Raw genomic sequence first — 15,241 nt, forward strand, 5'->3', positions numbered from 1 at the left:
ACTCGAGGTGGCCTTGTTCATGTTCCAGTGTTCTCTTCTGCTCCAATTTCCTGTAATTTTGCTCAGCCACAGTATTATAGGGCTTATAACATGTTCTGTTCAGGCACAGTGAAGATTGTAAACAAGTCTCTCCCACTGCTAGTGATGAAGGTTCAGCAGCAGCAACATGGCAGTATCTGGGATGCATTAATGAAGCCAGCTAATAAAAATGGGGCACAAAGGTCTCATTTCACGGGTTGCCTAATCAGATTTTTCCAGCATGAGGTTGGGTGTGATGCATGGCACCGAGCTGTGTCCACCTGGCTGGATTTCCTTCCATGAAGCAACAGCCGTGGTGGGAGGGCAAGGTGTCCATCTGCCCAGATATTTTTTTTAAGTTCACTTAAACTCTTTTCCTCTTCTCCACCCAAGTTATTTTGCTAAACTTCAGGATTTTGCAACAGGCAACAGAACAAATTATCCTTAAAATTTGGGTTTAATATTCATGGTTTTGTTGTAAACAAACCCACGTAGCTGCTATTGCTAAATAGGTTGGAACCTCTACACCACTAATTAGCCAGGCTGGTGGTACAGCTCGAGGGCTGCCGTCAGTACTTGCTGTTGGTCTGAATCTGCAAGCAAAAGGCCACATAAATTTCCTGATTGGCTGGAAGAATTTGGATACAGCCTCTGTTGAGGTGTATAAATAGAAAGCAAAGTATTTTAGACCTCTCACTTTGAAAGCAGAGCTCTCAAGGCACATGAAAATGCACAGGGTCACAGCAGTCGTCCTCGTGATTGCCATCTCCAGTGGTGAGTTAGCTGAATTTTAGTAAACATTGCTCATTGTAACCTGCCTTCTTTTTCTTTCCTTTTTCCCTTTTTTTTTTTTTTTTTTTTAAGGAAGCATATCTGTAAGGATTTAGGAACTGATTTGTTCTCTGCCATTTTTTGCTTTTGAAAATAACCCCTCTCCCACTGCATAAAAACCTCCACAGAAAAATCTTTTTTAGATACGGTAAAGAGTTGTGGCAAAAAACTTTGTTGGCGTAATAATTTTGATTGAATCAGAAAGAATCAGCTGAGGCATATCAATCACTAACAGCATGCATGTGTTCTTAAAAGCCTTTTAGTTAACGATCAGCTGGCGGAGCATAGAGTGTTCCCAGAGATGTTTCTGTGTTTAATGTCATCACCTTTGCTTTCACAAAGAATACGCAATTCGTTAAAAGAAATGAAGACTATCTAGAACAAAGGGCTGTTTTGCTTGAGGAAGGCATTAGAGATTTCCTCCACCCTTTTAGCACCAGACCCTCAGTACCAGCACATCGTTTCCCCTTTTCGCAAATCCTCCCGGAGCCCAAGGGGGACGGTGCCTGCTGGGCTGTTCACACATGAATAAACCCCAACTTGTGAGACAAGCCCCATTTTTGCTAAAACATCCCATGGGAAACCCTAGAAGTTTTGGTGGGGGGAAGCAAGGCTGTGAGAGGCTTGTGGAAGGTACTGAGTCAGGGGTTGTCATTCCCCCCTTCTCCCCTGTAAATGTCTCCCCTCTCTCAACCATCGCTGGGGCCGTAGGATCAGTCTGGGTTTGGCTCAGGGTGATGATAGCTGGAGTCTGGAATAAAAAAACATGAGGATGTTACCCTACTGGGCGCTACTTTGAACCAGTAATGTAGAAACACTGGGAGATACAAAATGCAATTAGTAAAAGGTGGACAACAGCTGGTATTTTTGACTGGATCCCACATAAGGGAATAGGGATGGACTTGCTGGGTCTCTCTCAGTCTTATTTTTTACAGTTACAGTTCAGCATCCCAAGATCCTGGGTGCCTCAGGTCACCTTCCAGGCAGAGACATCGCGTAGCTCCAGCCCCAAGCCTGCCCTGTGTGTGAACGCAGCACGCCTGCCCTGGGGCAACGGGAGAGGAGCAGGTCACGCCACCATGCCCCCTCCAGATCTATTTGTTCTGCATTTTCATTAGAAGTCGCTGCTTTAAGTACTCTCAAACATCACTGGACAAAGCATAAAACAAACAAACAAAAAAATGCTGTTTCATTTTATCCCTAAAATTAACTTGCATTAAAAGATGAACAACTTTCTAGTTCCCTGAAACTGGATCCGTAGTTACAGCAAACTCCAAAGGGACCTTGCTATTGATTAAACAGCACAGGCTGGGAAATCCTTTTTCTAGCTTGTGGTCTTTCATCTTCTGTTCTTTTCTTTTGTTCTTTCCTAGCTGCTGCGGCACAATGGGCGAAAATCTGCTCAAGTCAACCTTCAAACAAAATCAGAGGCTGCGACTCCCAGGGCTGCGGCAGATACAATGACCCCAGGTCCTGGGCTGGGCTGGTGGGAGATGGCTGCGCTTGAAACCTTCTTAAAATAGAAATAAGCATGAAAAAATGGGCAGGAGGAGGGTTTCTAGCTGGCAAGGTGCTCTGTCGTGGGCTAACCCGCCTTGCTCTTCTTCTTCAGAGGAGGGAAGAAGCACAAGGGAGTGGACGTGGTGTGCGAGGACGGCTCGGTGGTGCACGCACCCTTCACGGGGAAGATCATCAGCCAAGCCAGGCCCTATGGAAATGGCAACGCCATCGACAACGGAGTCAAGCTTTCAGGATCAGGTACCAGAGCTGAAAGACGGGCGTCTTGCAAAGCCTCATTGCAAAATGCTCTGATTCCTTTATAGAGCTTTGAACTGAGCGAAAAAATCATGACCCCATCCCGAACTGCAGAGTGCTTGCACGTGAATCCAAGTGAAAACTGTAACTCTGAAATCCGTGTTCTGTTAATGCAGGAAAATTGATTGAAGGGATTACAGCATTTCACCTCTATTAAAAAAGTCAAAGGATGAAGCTGGTCCCTCTGCACATTTTGGCTTATTAAAGAAACAGCGTCTGACTTGCTCATGCAGTTTTACCCACCTTAATCCCCTTCTCCACCCTCCTCTGTGTTAATTTAGTTCTTTTCTTATTCTCTCTTCTTGATGCTGCGGGAGCATCACAGCATTTTCTGCAACTTTTCCTGCTGCTGAATCTCTTATCATTTTATTGTTATTTGCATTTTACTACTGAATGTCCTGACTTTGCCAGGCTTTTAAACCATTTCACAGGAGCAACAATTTCCCCTTTTTCTCTCCCCCCTGTTAACAGGATTCTGCATTAAGATGTTTTACATCAAACCCGTCAAGTACAGCGGCCCCATCAAGAAGGGAGAGAAAATCGGCGTCCTGCTGCCCATGCAAACGGTCTACCGAGGAATTACATCCCATGTCCATATCCAGAACTGTGATTTAACAGATCCTACTCCCAACCTGTAAACGAGAGGCTGCGCATCAGGGGCAAAGCTTTCAGCCCCACCCTGCCTTGTGTATTCATTAAATTGCTCGAGTATAGGTAGTTGCTCTAATAAAGTGGAAACCACTGAGCCTCAGACAGTCGTTCCACCTAAAAAATGTCCACGAACAAAATGCTGGTGGTTTTCGGAATGTAAAGAGACTCAGAGTGAGGTATAACACGCGCTTTAAAGCTGTTAAAGTGAATTGCACATCACTGCACCAATGGATGAAGGCTGAAGCAGCAGAGAGTGGAGTGGTTGGGAGATGGTGGATCCTGGATGCCCAGCAGCACCGCAGAGAGCCATGCTAGAGCTCACTCGGCTTGGACTTCCCTGTTCTATTTGCAGCCAAACACGAAGGTTGCTTCAACAAGCCAGAAATTTCACTTGTGCTTGCACATGGAAAAATCACATTATTAAAGGGCTGCTTTGCTACAAATTGCTCTGAACTTCTTTGGTGCCATCACAGACTTTGGGCTGGGTTCTTCTTTTTTAATGCATCTGGGGGAAAAAAAAAGACGTAGAAATCTGAAACTCCAATCTTTCCTTGGGGCCCATGACCCAAAATATAAAACAACATTGAAGTAGTAACTCATTCCTTTTCCCCAGACTCCTGCTTGAGGAATGCCTTGGCACACCCAGGTTTCTTTTTGTCCAAGTGAGGCATTTCTTTCCATTAGTAAATCAGCTGGAGACTTTCCCGGGACAGCAAGCTCTTGTTAACAGGACAAGGCTTTTCTGGCCAAGGCTACCAACATGCTACTGGGAATCTCTACAAGCTCTCTGGCCTCAAGTATTTACTAACACAACTGCAGCCTCAGACAGGCAGGGAAGCTGCTTCAGTGGGAGCTGCGTTATGTCCAGAGAGCAGATTTACTATTTCTTCTAAAAAAACACAGAAAGGTATTTGCGACATCTGTGAGAAGCGCTTCCCCTGCTGTGTGCCATTCACCTTCCCCAGGAACCACTTTAATTCTGCCATGAATGAAAAGTCAGCACAGCCATATAAACATACAGCCCAAACCTGCAGGGGGAAAAGCAACCAGACATTGAAGGTGAGTCAATACGATTGAGTTTGCTGTGAAAAAAAACCTTTTCCTTATACTCAAAGCAGAAACGTTTCAGCAAAAGTGCCTAGTATTCTCCAAGTTTGACAAATTTTTAAAATTTTTGTCATGGTGTTGGTTGCCCACAAAAAAGACAGACTCTCAGCTTAATTTCACTTGGTTAAAATCCCGGGTTTTAGCCCCGTTATCAAGTTTTCCCATTTACAGAATCACAGAATATTTTTGGTTGGATGGGACCTTTGAGATCGAGTCCAACCAACAAAAAAAAAAAAAACCCAACAAAAAAACAAACAAAAAAACCCCTCAAAAATCCCAGAACCCCAAACACCAAAACCAAACCAAACCAAACACCCACAACCACGCACCACCCCACCCACAAACCTTCCCTTTAAAAAGGGAAGATCCCAATCAAGCCTCCACTTCTCAATGTAAATCCTAATGAAAGATTGAGCTGACCCTGCTGATGGAGCAGGGCTCTGAGCCTCCAACCAGCAGCTTTGCTCCTCTACGAGAAACATTTTCACCTGTACGTTAATGACAACAGCTCAGCACTTTTCTGATCTGTCCCCACAGACGGGTTTCACAAACCTTTTCAGTGAGCCATTATTTAATCCCAGTTTTCCCAGCAGCCCATGGAGGTGCAGTGCTTTGCTGCAGGGATGCAGGTGCCTGAGAGAGGTAGAAGGCAAATACTAAAAATTCCTGGTTTACCTGGGGCTGTCACCCAGCGGCAGAGAATTCAAAGTAAATACCACTTCTATTTTAGGCTGCAGAGCAGTTGGGGCAAACAGTTAAGTAAACCCAGCTTTATCTTTTCAGTCTAGTAAAAAAATAACTGGCCTTAGAGGAAGGGAAGGTACAATTTGTAGCTGACCCTGGGAAGGAAATAAAGGGCTGGTAAAATACACAATTTTAGAAATATTCAAGGTAAGGGGAAAGGGTGCTGGGGGAAGTGACAGGGGCGACTAGGCTTTTCAGGAAAGAGTTAGCAAACTCAGGCCATGCAGAATTGCTTTGTTTCTGCACCAGTTCTGCAGGGATCCTGTTCCTCGTTATCCCTTTTATTTTATAAGTTTGTACCACAAGGTCCCAGATTAACTGCCTAAGGCTGCAATCCAAATCTACACTGTACCCTTCTATTTCCCTGAGCATTAAATGACTTTTGGAGGATTCAGCCAGAGTTTTGTCCTCCCCATCAGACAGGACATAGGTACCAAAAAGATTTTATCTTGCATTCCTCAGTCCTCCCAATTAAAAACTGCTTAACTCAGGCTTAGCAAGTATGTTAATAAAGGCAAAATAAAATCGAGATGGAGCCTTCAATCAGAATTGTGCACCAGCACAACTGCAGCTTCATCTTCAGCTCAAACTTAGCAAAAAAAAAAAAGGTGATATATTCAGATCTCCTACAGCGTATCTGCTTCAAATGACATGCCCAGCCATGCCTTTTGGCTGATCAGCTAGCGCAACCTGCTGATTGTCCCTCGATACTACAGTATAAGCCCCGTACACAAAGCTCAATTCATCATCGTGGCAAAATTCCTCTTATGTCAGCCTTGCCAACGATCAGAAGCCTGAATAAATAGTGAGGGCAATTTGTTTTACGTTGTGGCAGCTTGATTTCCACCATGAAAGCCTGCGCTGCTAATGGCACAAGTAAATTCTTCAGCAGTTAATTTTTAAATCATAATTTGATTTTTAATGATTAGCACAAAGTATGTTGTTTATTTTCCACAGAACCAGCTTTCAAGCTTCTTTAATAACATAACATAGGCAGATCAGCCGGGAGGCGAGTGCTCAGCATTGACTTGTTCCCACACTGAAAACACCAGGGCAGCCAAGGACAAAGACAATTGTTCTGTAAAATAGAGATGGGAAGAGGATTTACCTTTTCAATTGCCTGCTAATGAGCCTGGCAAACCTGCAGTTACGATACTGTAGCATTACCAAGAAATAAGATGCGCAGCTCTTATTTATCCAATTCACTGGGGCCGGAGCCCCACAGAGGTTGCAAGAGGAAGGGCTTCATGGACCAAAACATCAGTTTTTGGACACTGGTTGAATCCCACTGAGCTGTAATGAGTGTCAAAGATGGAGGAACCAGCCCTCACTTGTGGACAACCAAAGGAGGATGGCAGCACGGCTGGAAGGAAACCGCAGACCTTGGCTGGGGGTTGGATTTGCTCTGGCTCAGGGTTTGGCCCTGGCTTTTGCTGATGTTTCTGCTCAAAGGGTCCACTACCATTGCCCAGGCGTGTCTCACAGTTTGCTGGGTCTTTTCATCCAAGAACACGATTTCATCACTCTCCCATCTGACTTTTCTTATTAAGAGATAATGTTAAGATAATTAATATGTCAAGAGGGACTAGTCTAACATCTGCAAGATTTATGGACACAGACATGGCAGGTACCGTCTATCCCAAAGCCCTGGTAACTGGCAGTGGACCCTCCTGAAACATGACATAAGTCACACAGCAGAGTCACAGTATCTTTGGAAAGGCTGAATAACAAAATTGGTATTTCTCTTGGACAGCATTAGGCTGAGCTCATTCCCTGCCGGCTGATACCAGCCCAAACACTTCTATTTGCCCGCCACACTCTTGCCCGGTCCATGAGATGACCTCGAAGGAACTTAGACAGTCAGGGAAGTTGCTACTGACATAAAAGGGGCAAAATAGGAAACTGGTACCATTCACGCAAGAGAAAGAGGTGAGCATTTCCCAGGTGAGCCCACCTGCTCTCCTCTCAGCACTGCACGGTGGTTCCTCTCCACCTCCTTGCCCTCTCCCCACCACAGGGAAGGAAACGGTGCAACCATAGCTCCCGGGGCCATGCAACTCTGACCAGTTGTCCCATATCCTTCTGTTGGTGTGTGCTAAGCTGACAATTTGGATCTTTCACAACTCCACCTACCAACCGTTATATTAACATCCCTATTACCCAATGCAGGAATCCCACCAGCTTCAGCTCAGAGCTTCCTCAAGCCCAAGGTGAGAGGTCTTGCAGCTCACCCAGGAGAGATGGGGAACACACCGGGAAATCTCAATGGCAATATCATACACTTGAAAACCGTCTTGTTAAGAGTACTTTACCAGAAGTGCGTTAGAGAGATTACTGCAGCAAACAACATTTTGACATGTTTTAGAAAGAACAGAGCATGGTACAACGCTGTTAAGGTCTCTTATGCAGAAAATATAAAAAAATCTACAAAGCTATGAGCAATTTGGAGTCAGCTCTGTAACACAAATGAGATGGAAAAGAAATCACAAAGAACAGGTAGCCTCGAGCCATTTTACAAAATACCAGACTGCAAAACAGGTCTCAAAAATGCTTCTTCAGTGTCTGTGCACCTATTACACAGTGGTACTTCTCTCCTCGTGCCTTCCAGCTTGGTTGGCTTTACACCCAGCCTTTTCTTCGAGAGACTTTGTAGAGTGGATTGAGGTGCTGCGATTCCTTCCCTGGTAAAATCTGGAGCATTTGAGTTCACAAAAGTCTATAAAAATCATTAGCTTTTCAAGGCAGGTCTGCCCCAGGTAAAACTTATATAATGAGATATTTAAAACATTACTAATGTGAACTGCCAGCCAGGAGTAAATCAGAAATAAAATCTGGTTGAGTGAGATCATTATTGCAGAAACCCCACCAGAGATCCCTCAATAGGGAATGGCCAGGTATCACCCATATAAATTCTGTATTTTTAAATAGTTTTGTTTCCAGCAGGAAAAAAAGCTGACAGCAACTAGTATCAAGCTAGCCAAGCTCGGAAATACTTTACTACCCCTATACATTGAAATCTCATTGAAAGCTTTCCACCTCCCTTGTTGATTCTCTCCGCTAAGGAGAGCTGAGGGGGTTCGTGAAGAGCCTGTGCCAAACAAAGGTGAATAAACCTGGAAAGAATATTACACAGGTTCTCCCAGCTCAGAGGGATGAAGGCTGTTTCTGGCAAGGGTTGCACAAACCCACGTACCCCCTCTTTCAAGTCAGGGGTAAGCAGCATCCCCAAACCCTCAATACCCACCGAGAGCTCTTACCAGCACCTTGTATCATTTGTAAGCCTATAATTTGCTCAATATAATGGAGTCTAACCAAAAACTACATCAAAACTAGACCGAGGGGACATAACATTTATATAAATATTTGTTTGGTGACTACGAGCGTGAAAACCAGCAGTTCTTTCTGGCAGGATGGAGAAGAAAACAGCAGGGGTAAAAACAGCAAAGCCACTTGTAATAACCCCAAGGAGGGCTAAAAGATTGTTTGGGGCTTAAATATTGGCTGTAAAAAAAAGCTTGGAACCACAAGCAAAAAAAATTCATCTCCAGCTGCTTGTTCCGTGGAGGTTTTCAGAAAACACAATGTACAGATGCTCTTTGCAAACTAGAAGTGGGGCAGAGACAGACATCTGTTTCTCCTCTAAATGAAATGTTCAGGACTTCCAGGGGTTTCTGCAATTTGGAATATCAGTTTATGTGAAAGCTCCATGACTCATTTAAATTCCGTATTAACTAAGACATGTCCGTAAAGAACATCTAATGCTTTTCTGTAAGTAATGCAGAAAACTCAAACTGAAGGATTAAGAGAAACACTAAGGAGCCTGCTTAATAGTACAATAGCTGAAATCAAGCAGATACTAAGTGAATAATTTTAAAACCTAGAATTTTTTAACTCCATGTCAGTTATGCCATGCAACTTGGGTTTGCACCTGTTTGTTTCAGAACTGGAAGGTGTTTCAATAAGAATTTAGTTGTCAAAAACTAGGGTTTCAGTGAAAAGACTTCGTGGGTTTAAGTCCAGGCTAGGTGATCATTTCAGCTGAACAGGAAAAAAGAAAAAAAGACATTATTACCCTGCAAAAGAATCTGTATTTCTTAGCTTAAGTGAATATTATAGAATCATAGAATGGATAAAGTTGGAAGCGACCTTAAAGATCATTGAGTTCCAACCCCCCTGCCCTGGGCAGGGACACCTCCCACCAGACCAGGTTGCTCCAAGCCCCCTCCAACCTGGCCTTGAACCCCTCCAGGGATGGGGCAGCCACAGCTTCTCTGGGCAACCTGGGCCAGGGTCTCACCACCCTCACAGCAAAGAATTTCTTTCTAGTATCTAATCTAAATCTCCCCTCTTTCAATTTAAAACCATTACCCCTCGTCCTATCACTACATTCCCTGATGGGAGTCCCTCCCCATCTCTCCTGTAGCCCCCTTCAGGTATTGGAAGGCTGTTATAAGGTCTCCCTGGAGCCTTCTCTTCTCCAGGATGAACAACTCCAACTCTCTCAGCCTGTATTCATAGGAAAGGTGCTCCAGCCCTCAGATCATCTTCATGGCCCTCCACTGGACCCATTCCAACAGGCCCATGTCCTTCCTGTGTTGCCATATTCATGCTGCATCAAACATTGCACCTTCATATGTTCTCCATCACTCTGTTAGAAAGCTTTAATGGGCACATATACCTGCAGAGGAGGTACTGGAATGAGCAGGAAAAGACAAACTGGCTACATCCACCGTGGAGTTTCACCCATCTTTTCCCTCCAGCTCAATCCTCTGGAACAGATCCTTGGTTCCAACCATTTCTGGCCTAAGTGTGCCCGTGCTTCTGGAGGGGGAAGAGAAGGTGTTAAGAAATGGTTCAACCAGAGCTTCCTGAAATGTGGGATTGTTTGTTTCCATCTGTAACTGTGTGCTAAGAGACTATTTTATCCGTCTTTCCCAACCAGCTCTAACAACTGTTAAGAGTTTGTAGACATCCTCAGCGCCTAATGTGGCAACACCATCTGCCCGGAGCTGTAATACTTTGCTCAAGACCGGTTGGCCAAGACACCAGAGTTGGGTTTTCAAAAACACATAAATACCCCAAGGCAGTTACTGCTCGATGTCTTTGATTCACTCAAAGAACAGCGGTGAAACGGCCACAAGATGCCAGCTCTCAGTCTGGTCGCTCTGGTCAGCTTGGTGTCCACTGGTGAGTTGAGATTGAAATATTGCAGTTGGTCTTGACTGGTTTTAGGCAGATGTGAATGAATTGTTGAAATTTGCTCCAACATAAATAATGCTAAGTGTTTTCAATCTAGCTTTATGAAGAATAATGGTAAAGTGGACAGTTATGACTATTATAAAATATGGAATTAGGTGTGCATCTGGAGTCATATATTGAAGTGTTTAAGAGGTTTCACGAATAAAGTCAAAATAGTTTGACTTATTTCACAAAACAGTATTAGAAATATTCATCTATAGCTTTGCTTTCTTTTCAGTGTATATACCTTAAAATAAGACCTCAAGAAAAAGGCACCAAATCTATATTGCAGGTTGCACAGTGTCCTTTTACCTACAGTTTCTGAAATTCTAAACTCCCATGATCTCATGTCTTCTACTTTTAACACCTTATTTTGCACCTTAACACTTTCTGTTGCACTGCACTAAGAACACGGTTGAATTTCCCCCGTTTTCCTCTTTTTGCATGTGAAGTTTTTGCCAAGCAGTTGGAGGCGCACCCGCCCCAACAACAACACCAACACTGGGCACAGATCTGCAGCGGGAATCCCACCAACAGGATCCGGGGCTGCGATAGATACGGCTGTGGCCAATACGGCGCCGACAGGTAACGCGGCGGGGTTTGCTCTTGCTTTCCTAAATTAAACATTCACAAGGGAGAAAGAGAGTAGAGTTTAACCAGAGCTGACACTCAGAATGAGAAGACCGTTGTCCTGCGGGACCTCTGACTCATTTTTGGGACGTTACTTGGCCGTCTCGCAGAAGTGCGGTAACACCACTGCTGTGAGCCCATGAAGAAGCGAGAGCATTACATGAATTAGCAGCCAGAGTAAAGGAAATTGAAAGGTTTTCAAGGATTTGTCATTTATTCTTGTTGCTGATAGACCAAATATTTAACTAACATTCAGCAACAGCACACAGGAAGCTAAATAGATGAATTTACACAAGCTAAAGTCTGCCAGCATCCTTTAGTTTTAAACAGGCACCTATAACAGAACAGGTTATATTTCCCTGAAAAATGCCTTTATACATAGAATGACTCCTGCCTCTCCTGTGTTTTCCTCTCATCTCCTCTCTCCAAGCTCTATAAGAAGCATCGATCCTCATCATGGAACTTCCAAATTTCTAAATGAGAAAATGCCAAACAGAAGATTCTATTTCACACCAGCACGGATGTATTTTGGGGTAGAACAGGGGTACTTTTCCATCACAGCTTGAAATATCCCATGAACTTGGGCAAATAAATAAACAGCTTCAAATTTGAAATCTCACCCCCTTTCTTGAAGAAGGTCAGAGTGATACAAACATTTTGCAATGATAAAAGATGGAGCAATTGAAATTCTTTCCAATTTCATCGCAGATGCAAAAATTTTGTTAGCCAAGCTTCAGCTATCGTTCGGCGCTGATTGCTGTAGCCGTACATCATGTTAAGCCTGACAGGCTTCTCTAATTACATATTTCCGTTTTCAGGCACGGTCACAAAGGGAAGCACACGGGGGTGGATGTCATCTGTGCCGACGGAGCAACGGTGTACGCTCCTTTCAGCGGCCAGCTCTCCGGACCCATTCGGTTCTTCCATAATGGCAATGCCATCGACGACGGAGTCCAAATCAGGGGATCAGGCAAGTAATTAACAGCGGATGTGGTGTGAGCCACGCACAATTAATTGTTTTAGTCATTTAAGTAAACTTTCTATGGCTCTTCAAGAAGTGTTGATTAATCTTACACCCTCTCTAGTCCCTCCACTGAAGCACAACTAGATGGCTGCTAAGAAATATCGGAAATCAGCACCAGCAGGATGCAGTCCTTTTCCTATGCTTTTCTTGGAGACGAGGGAAAGAGGGAGTTGAAAAACAGGTAGCAGGAAAAAAACAACCCTAACTAAAAAAAAAAAAAAGGAAATGGTAAAAATAAAGTATCAGAAATATGCCCTCAGTTTGGCTGAGAGGATGTTTTCCTGACCTTATTTTCCAGCCCCCTCTTTTCCGCTTTTCTATAACAATCCAAGTAATTTTGATTTCAGGACTGTTGGTACTTTGACCACATTTCTGTCTCATCATTACAGCCTCCAGCGAGAGGATGGTTTCTTGCTCACCCCAAGAAGAGATGCAGCTGCTTTTTCCTGACCTGACTTCCTCTCCCGTCTCTTCCAGGTTACTGTGTCAAGCTCGTCTGCATCCACCCCATCCGGTACCACGGCCAAATCCATAGGGGGCAGCAGCTCGGGAGAATGCTGCCAATGCAAAGAGTGTTTCCTGGCATTACCTCTCACATCCACGTTGAGAACTGCGACCACTCCGATCCTACGCAGCTGCTTACGCCTGGTAAAAACCAACCAAACCAACCAACCAAAACCCCACCAACCAGAATAAGCAGTATAATGAATAAGAATTAAGTTAGTAATTATTATTTCATGTAAGGACAATAATATCAAATAGCAAGTCCCCTCTGTCTTAGGTTCTCCTCAACAGCAACATCCAAAAGAAAGAAAATACGCATTATAAATACAGTATAACAGGACTACAGACAGTGATCCAGGAAGGGGAATATATCGGTTTATCAAAGTTGTATTTTGTGTCCCCCCCCAGGACACAGCAGCATCAAGTCTCAGCAATAAACCAAATCAGATACCTCTTCCATTTGTATGCTTTTACCTACTAGCAATGTTTTCAGTCTTGCATCTTAACAGATTTTGGGATGATTCTCTGCAAATACAAATACTACATTGGTAGTAACAGAGAAGAGGGCCGGAGGAGTCCAGTCCCATCAGCCCAGGCATAAAATAAGAAATAAAACAGAATCTTTTCCCATCCCTCAGATTACACTCTAGGAACCCTGATGCTCTCTGAATTTTTCCTCTTTAAAGCATATTCCTTCTATTCTAACTCTAATCTAGAAACATTACAATCCAGTCTTAAGCGTACATTCTATTTACATTTCCTAAAGGAGGACAAGTTTTGCAGAGGAAGCATCCAACTACGTGCACGGGATGTAATTCCAGTGTATTCCTACCTAACTAAAATTGAAACAAAGGAGTTACAAACATACAACGCTTAGAATCTAAAAATTAACTTCGATGCACTGTGTTTCTGTATTTCAAAGTTGTTCCACCATTCCCACAACAACAAGACACGCGCTGGGCCACAGTGTGCTCCGGGAATCCGACAAACGAGATCAGAGGCTGCGATCGCTACGGCTGCGGGTACTATGGAGCTCCAAGGTACTGGATAGTGGGAACCTGCGGGGTTTTGTTGTTTTTCCACTAAAGTAAGAGTTAAACTCTGTTTAAGCCATTGAAGAATTACGGCTTTGAAGGGTTAGGTGGGACATGAGGAAATATTTTGACTACAGCACCACAACAGGTTGCCCACGTTGTTCATAAAACCTCTGCGCTTGGAGGGTTTATGACCCAGGTTGAGCCATGCCTGACCTGACCTGGTGTTGGGAACACTCTTGCCTCAAGTGGAAGGTTGGACTTGATGTCCTTAATGGGACGTACCTGCCACCCAACGTTTCTGTGGCTCTACAGTGCTATTTAAAGGCTTAGAAGAAAGGCGGGTTTTTTTCCCCTCCGATTTGCAAAACTTCAACTCAACCAGATCATCAACCCTAAATAGCATTACATCATCTACACCAAAAAACATTCCATAGATTCTTCGGCCAGTCAATTATGTCAACACTGTCTTCAGTAGAAACAACCCATTTCCAGCTCCGGCAGCCTGCTGACTGATCTATCTCTACATAATGTTAGGCCTGACAAGAGACTTCTCTAATTACCTATTTGGTTTCAGGCACAACGGTAAAGGAAAACACACGGCCGTGGATGTCATCTGTTCTGATGGAGCAACCGTGTACGCTCCCTTCTCCGGCGAGCTTTCTGGACCCATTAAATTCTTTCACAATGGAAACGCCATCGATGATGGAGTCCAAATTAGGGGATCGGGTAAATAGCTATTTTTCATTTATTTTTTTTTTTTTTCTTGTGGTCATACAGGATGCATTACCTTGCAGCTAGACAAGTAGTTAAGCAAGGTACACGCTTTGAAACACTGCATCTTCTACCAATTAACATGCAAAACTTTTTGTTCTTACAATGCAAATAACTGAGTTCTGTAGAATGTCTTTGAACTCTTCTCTTCACTGAAGCAGGAGTTTCCACCTTATCCCTGTCTCCCATCTTCCCTTTTCCAACAAGCCAACAACTCCAACCACTATCTCTATTTTTTTATGACAACAGTGCCTCTGCTATTTTGGCATTTCCACCGCTGTGCTCTCAGTGGAAAGGACAAGGCAGAAAATGTTAATATTCCTGAAACAGAGTTAGTACAGATGAACAAACGCTTCATCAGTCACCTGATCACAGAACCATAGAATTGCCTGGGTTGGAAGGGACCTTTCAGATCATCGAGTCCAACCATCAACCTAACTCTGATAAAACCCATCACTAACCCATGTCTCCAAGCACTATGTCAACCCGGCTTTTAAATACCCCCAGGGATGGTGCCTCAACCACTTCCCTGGGCAGCCCATTCCAAGGCTTAATAACCCCTTCCGTGTCAAAATTTTTCCTAATATCCAACCTGAACCTCCCCTGGCGCAACTTGAGGCCGTTTCCTCTTGCCCTATCACCTGTGACTTAATGTTTTCCCTCCTCTTGTTTTCACCAGGCTTCTGTGTAAAAATAGTCTGCATCCACCCCATCAGATACAGCGGGAGAATTTCTAAGGGACAAATCCTGGGGAAAATGCTGCCAATGCAAAGAGTGTTTCCTGGGATCACATCTCACATCCACATCGAGAACTGTGACCGCTCAGATCCGACTCCCAACCTCCAAAGGGGGAAAGGGTACAGAGAGTGAA

At 44.0% G+C, this 15,241-nt stretch overlaps 2 protein-coding genes across 2 annotated transcripts; both read left to right on the forward strand.

Moving 5' to 3' along the window:
* The first annotated feature begins 724 nt into the window (after positions 1 to 724).
* LOC141470330 (leukocyte cell-derived chemotaxin-2-like) lies at positions 725 to 3,755 on the forward strand. Its single transcript, XM_074156313.1, has 4 exons — positions 725 to 792; positions 2,223 to 2,319; positions 2,462 to 2,607; positions 3,136 to 3,755. The coding sequence occupies exons 1-4, from the start codon at positions 741 to 743 to the stop codon at positions 3,300 to 3,302; spliced, it is 462 nt and encodes a 153-aa protein (XP_074012414.1). The 5' UTR covers positions 725 to 740; the 3' UTR covers positions 3,303 to 3,755.
* A 6,552-nt stretch (positions 3,756 to 10,307) lies between these two features.
* On the forward strand, positions 10,308 to 15,240 carry LOC141469991 (myeloid protein 1-like). Its single transcript, XM_074155865.1, has 7 exons — positions 10,308 to 10,353; positions 10,857 to 10,989; positions 11,853 to 12,004; positions 12,536 to 12,706; positions 13,485 to 13,602; positions 14,174 to 14,325; positions 15,050 to 15,240. Exons 1-7 carry the CDS (start codon positions 10,308 to 10,310, stop codon positions 15,238 to 15,240), a joined length of 963 nt encoding a protein of 320 aa, XP_074011966.1.
* The last annotated feature ends 1 nt before the right edge of the window (position 15,241 follows it).

The sequence above is a fragment of the Numenius arquata genome, chromosome 11, assembly GCF_964106895.1.
Source record: "Numenius arquata chromosome 11, bNumArq3.hap1.1, whole genome shotgun sequence".
In the NCBI taxonomy this organism is placed as follows: domain Eukaryota; kingdom Metazoa; phylum Chordata; class Aves; order Charadriiformes; family Scolopacidae; genus Numenius; species Numenius arquata.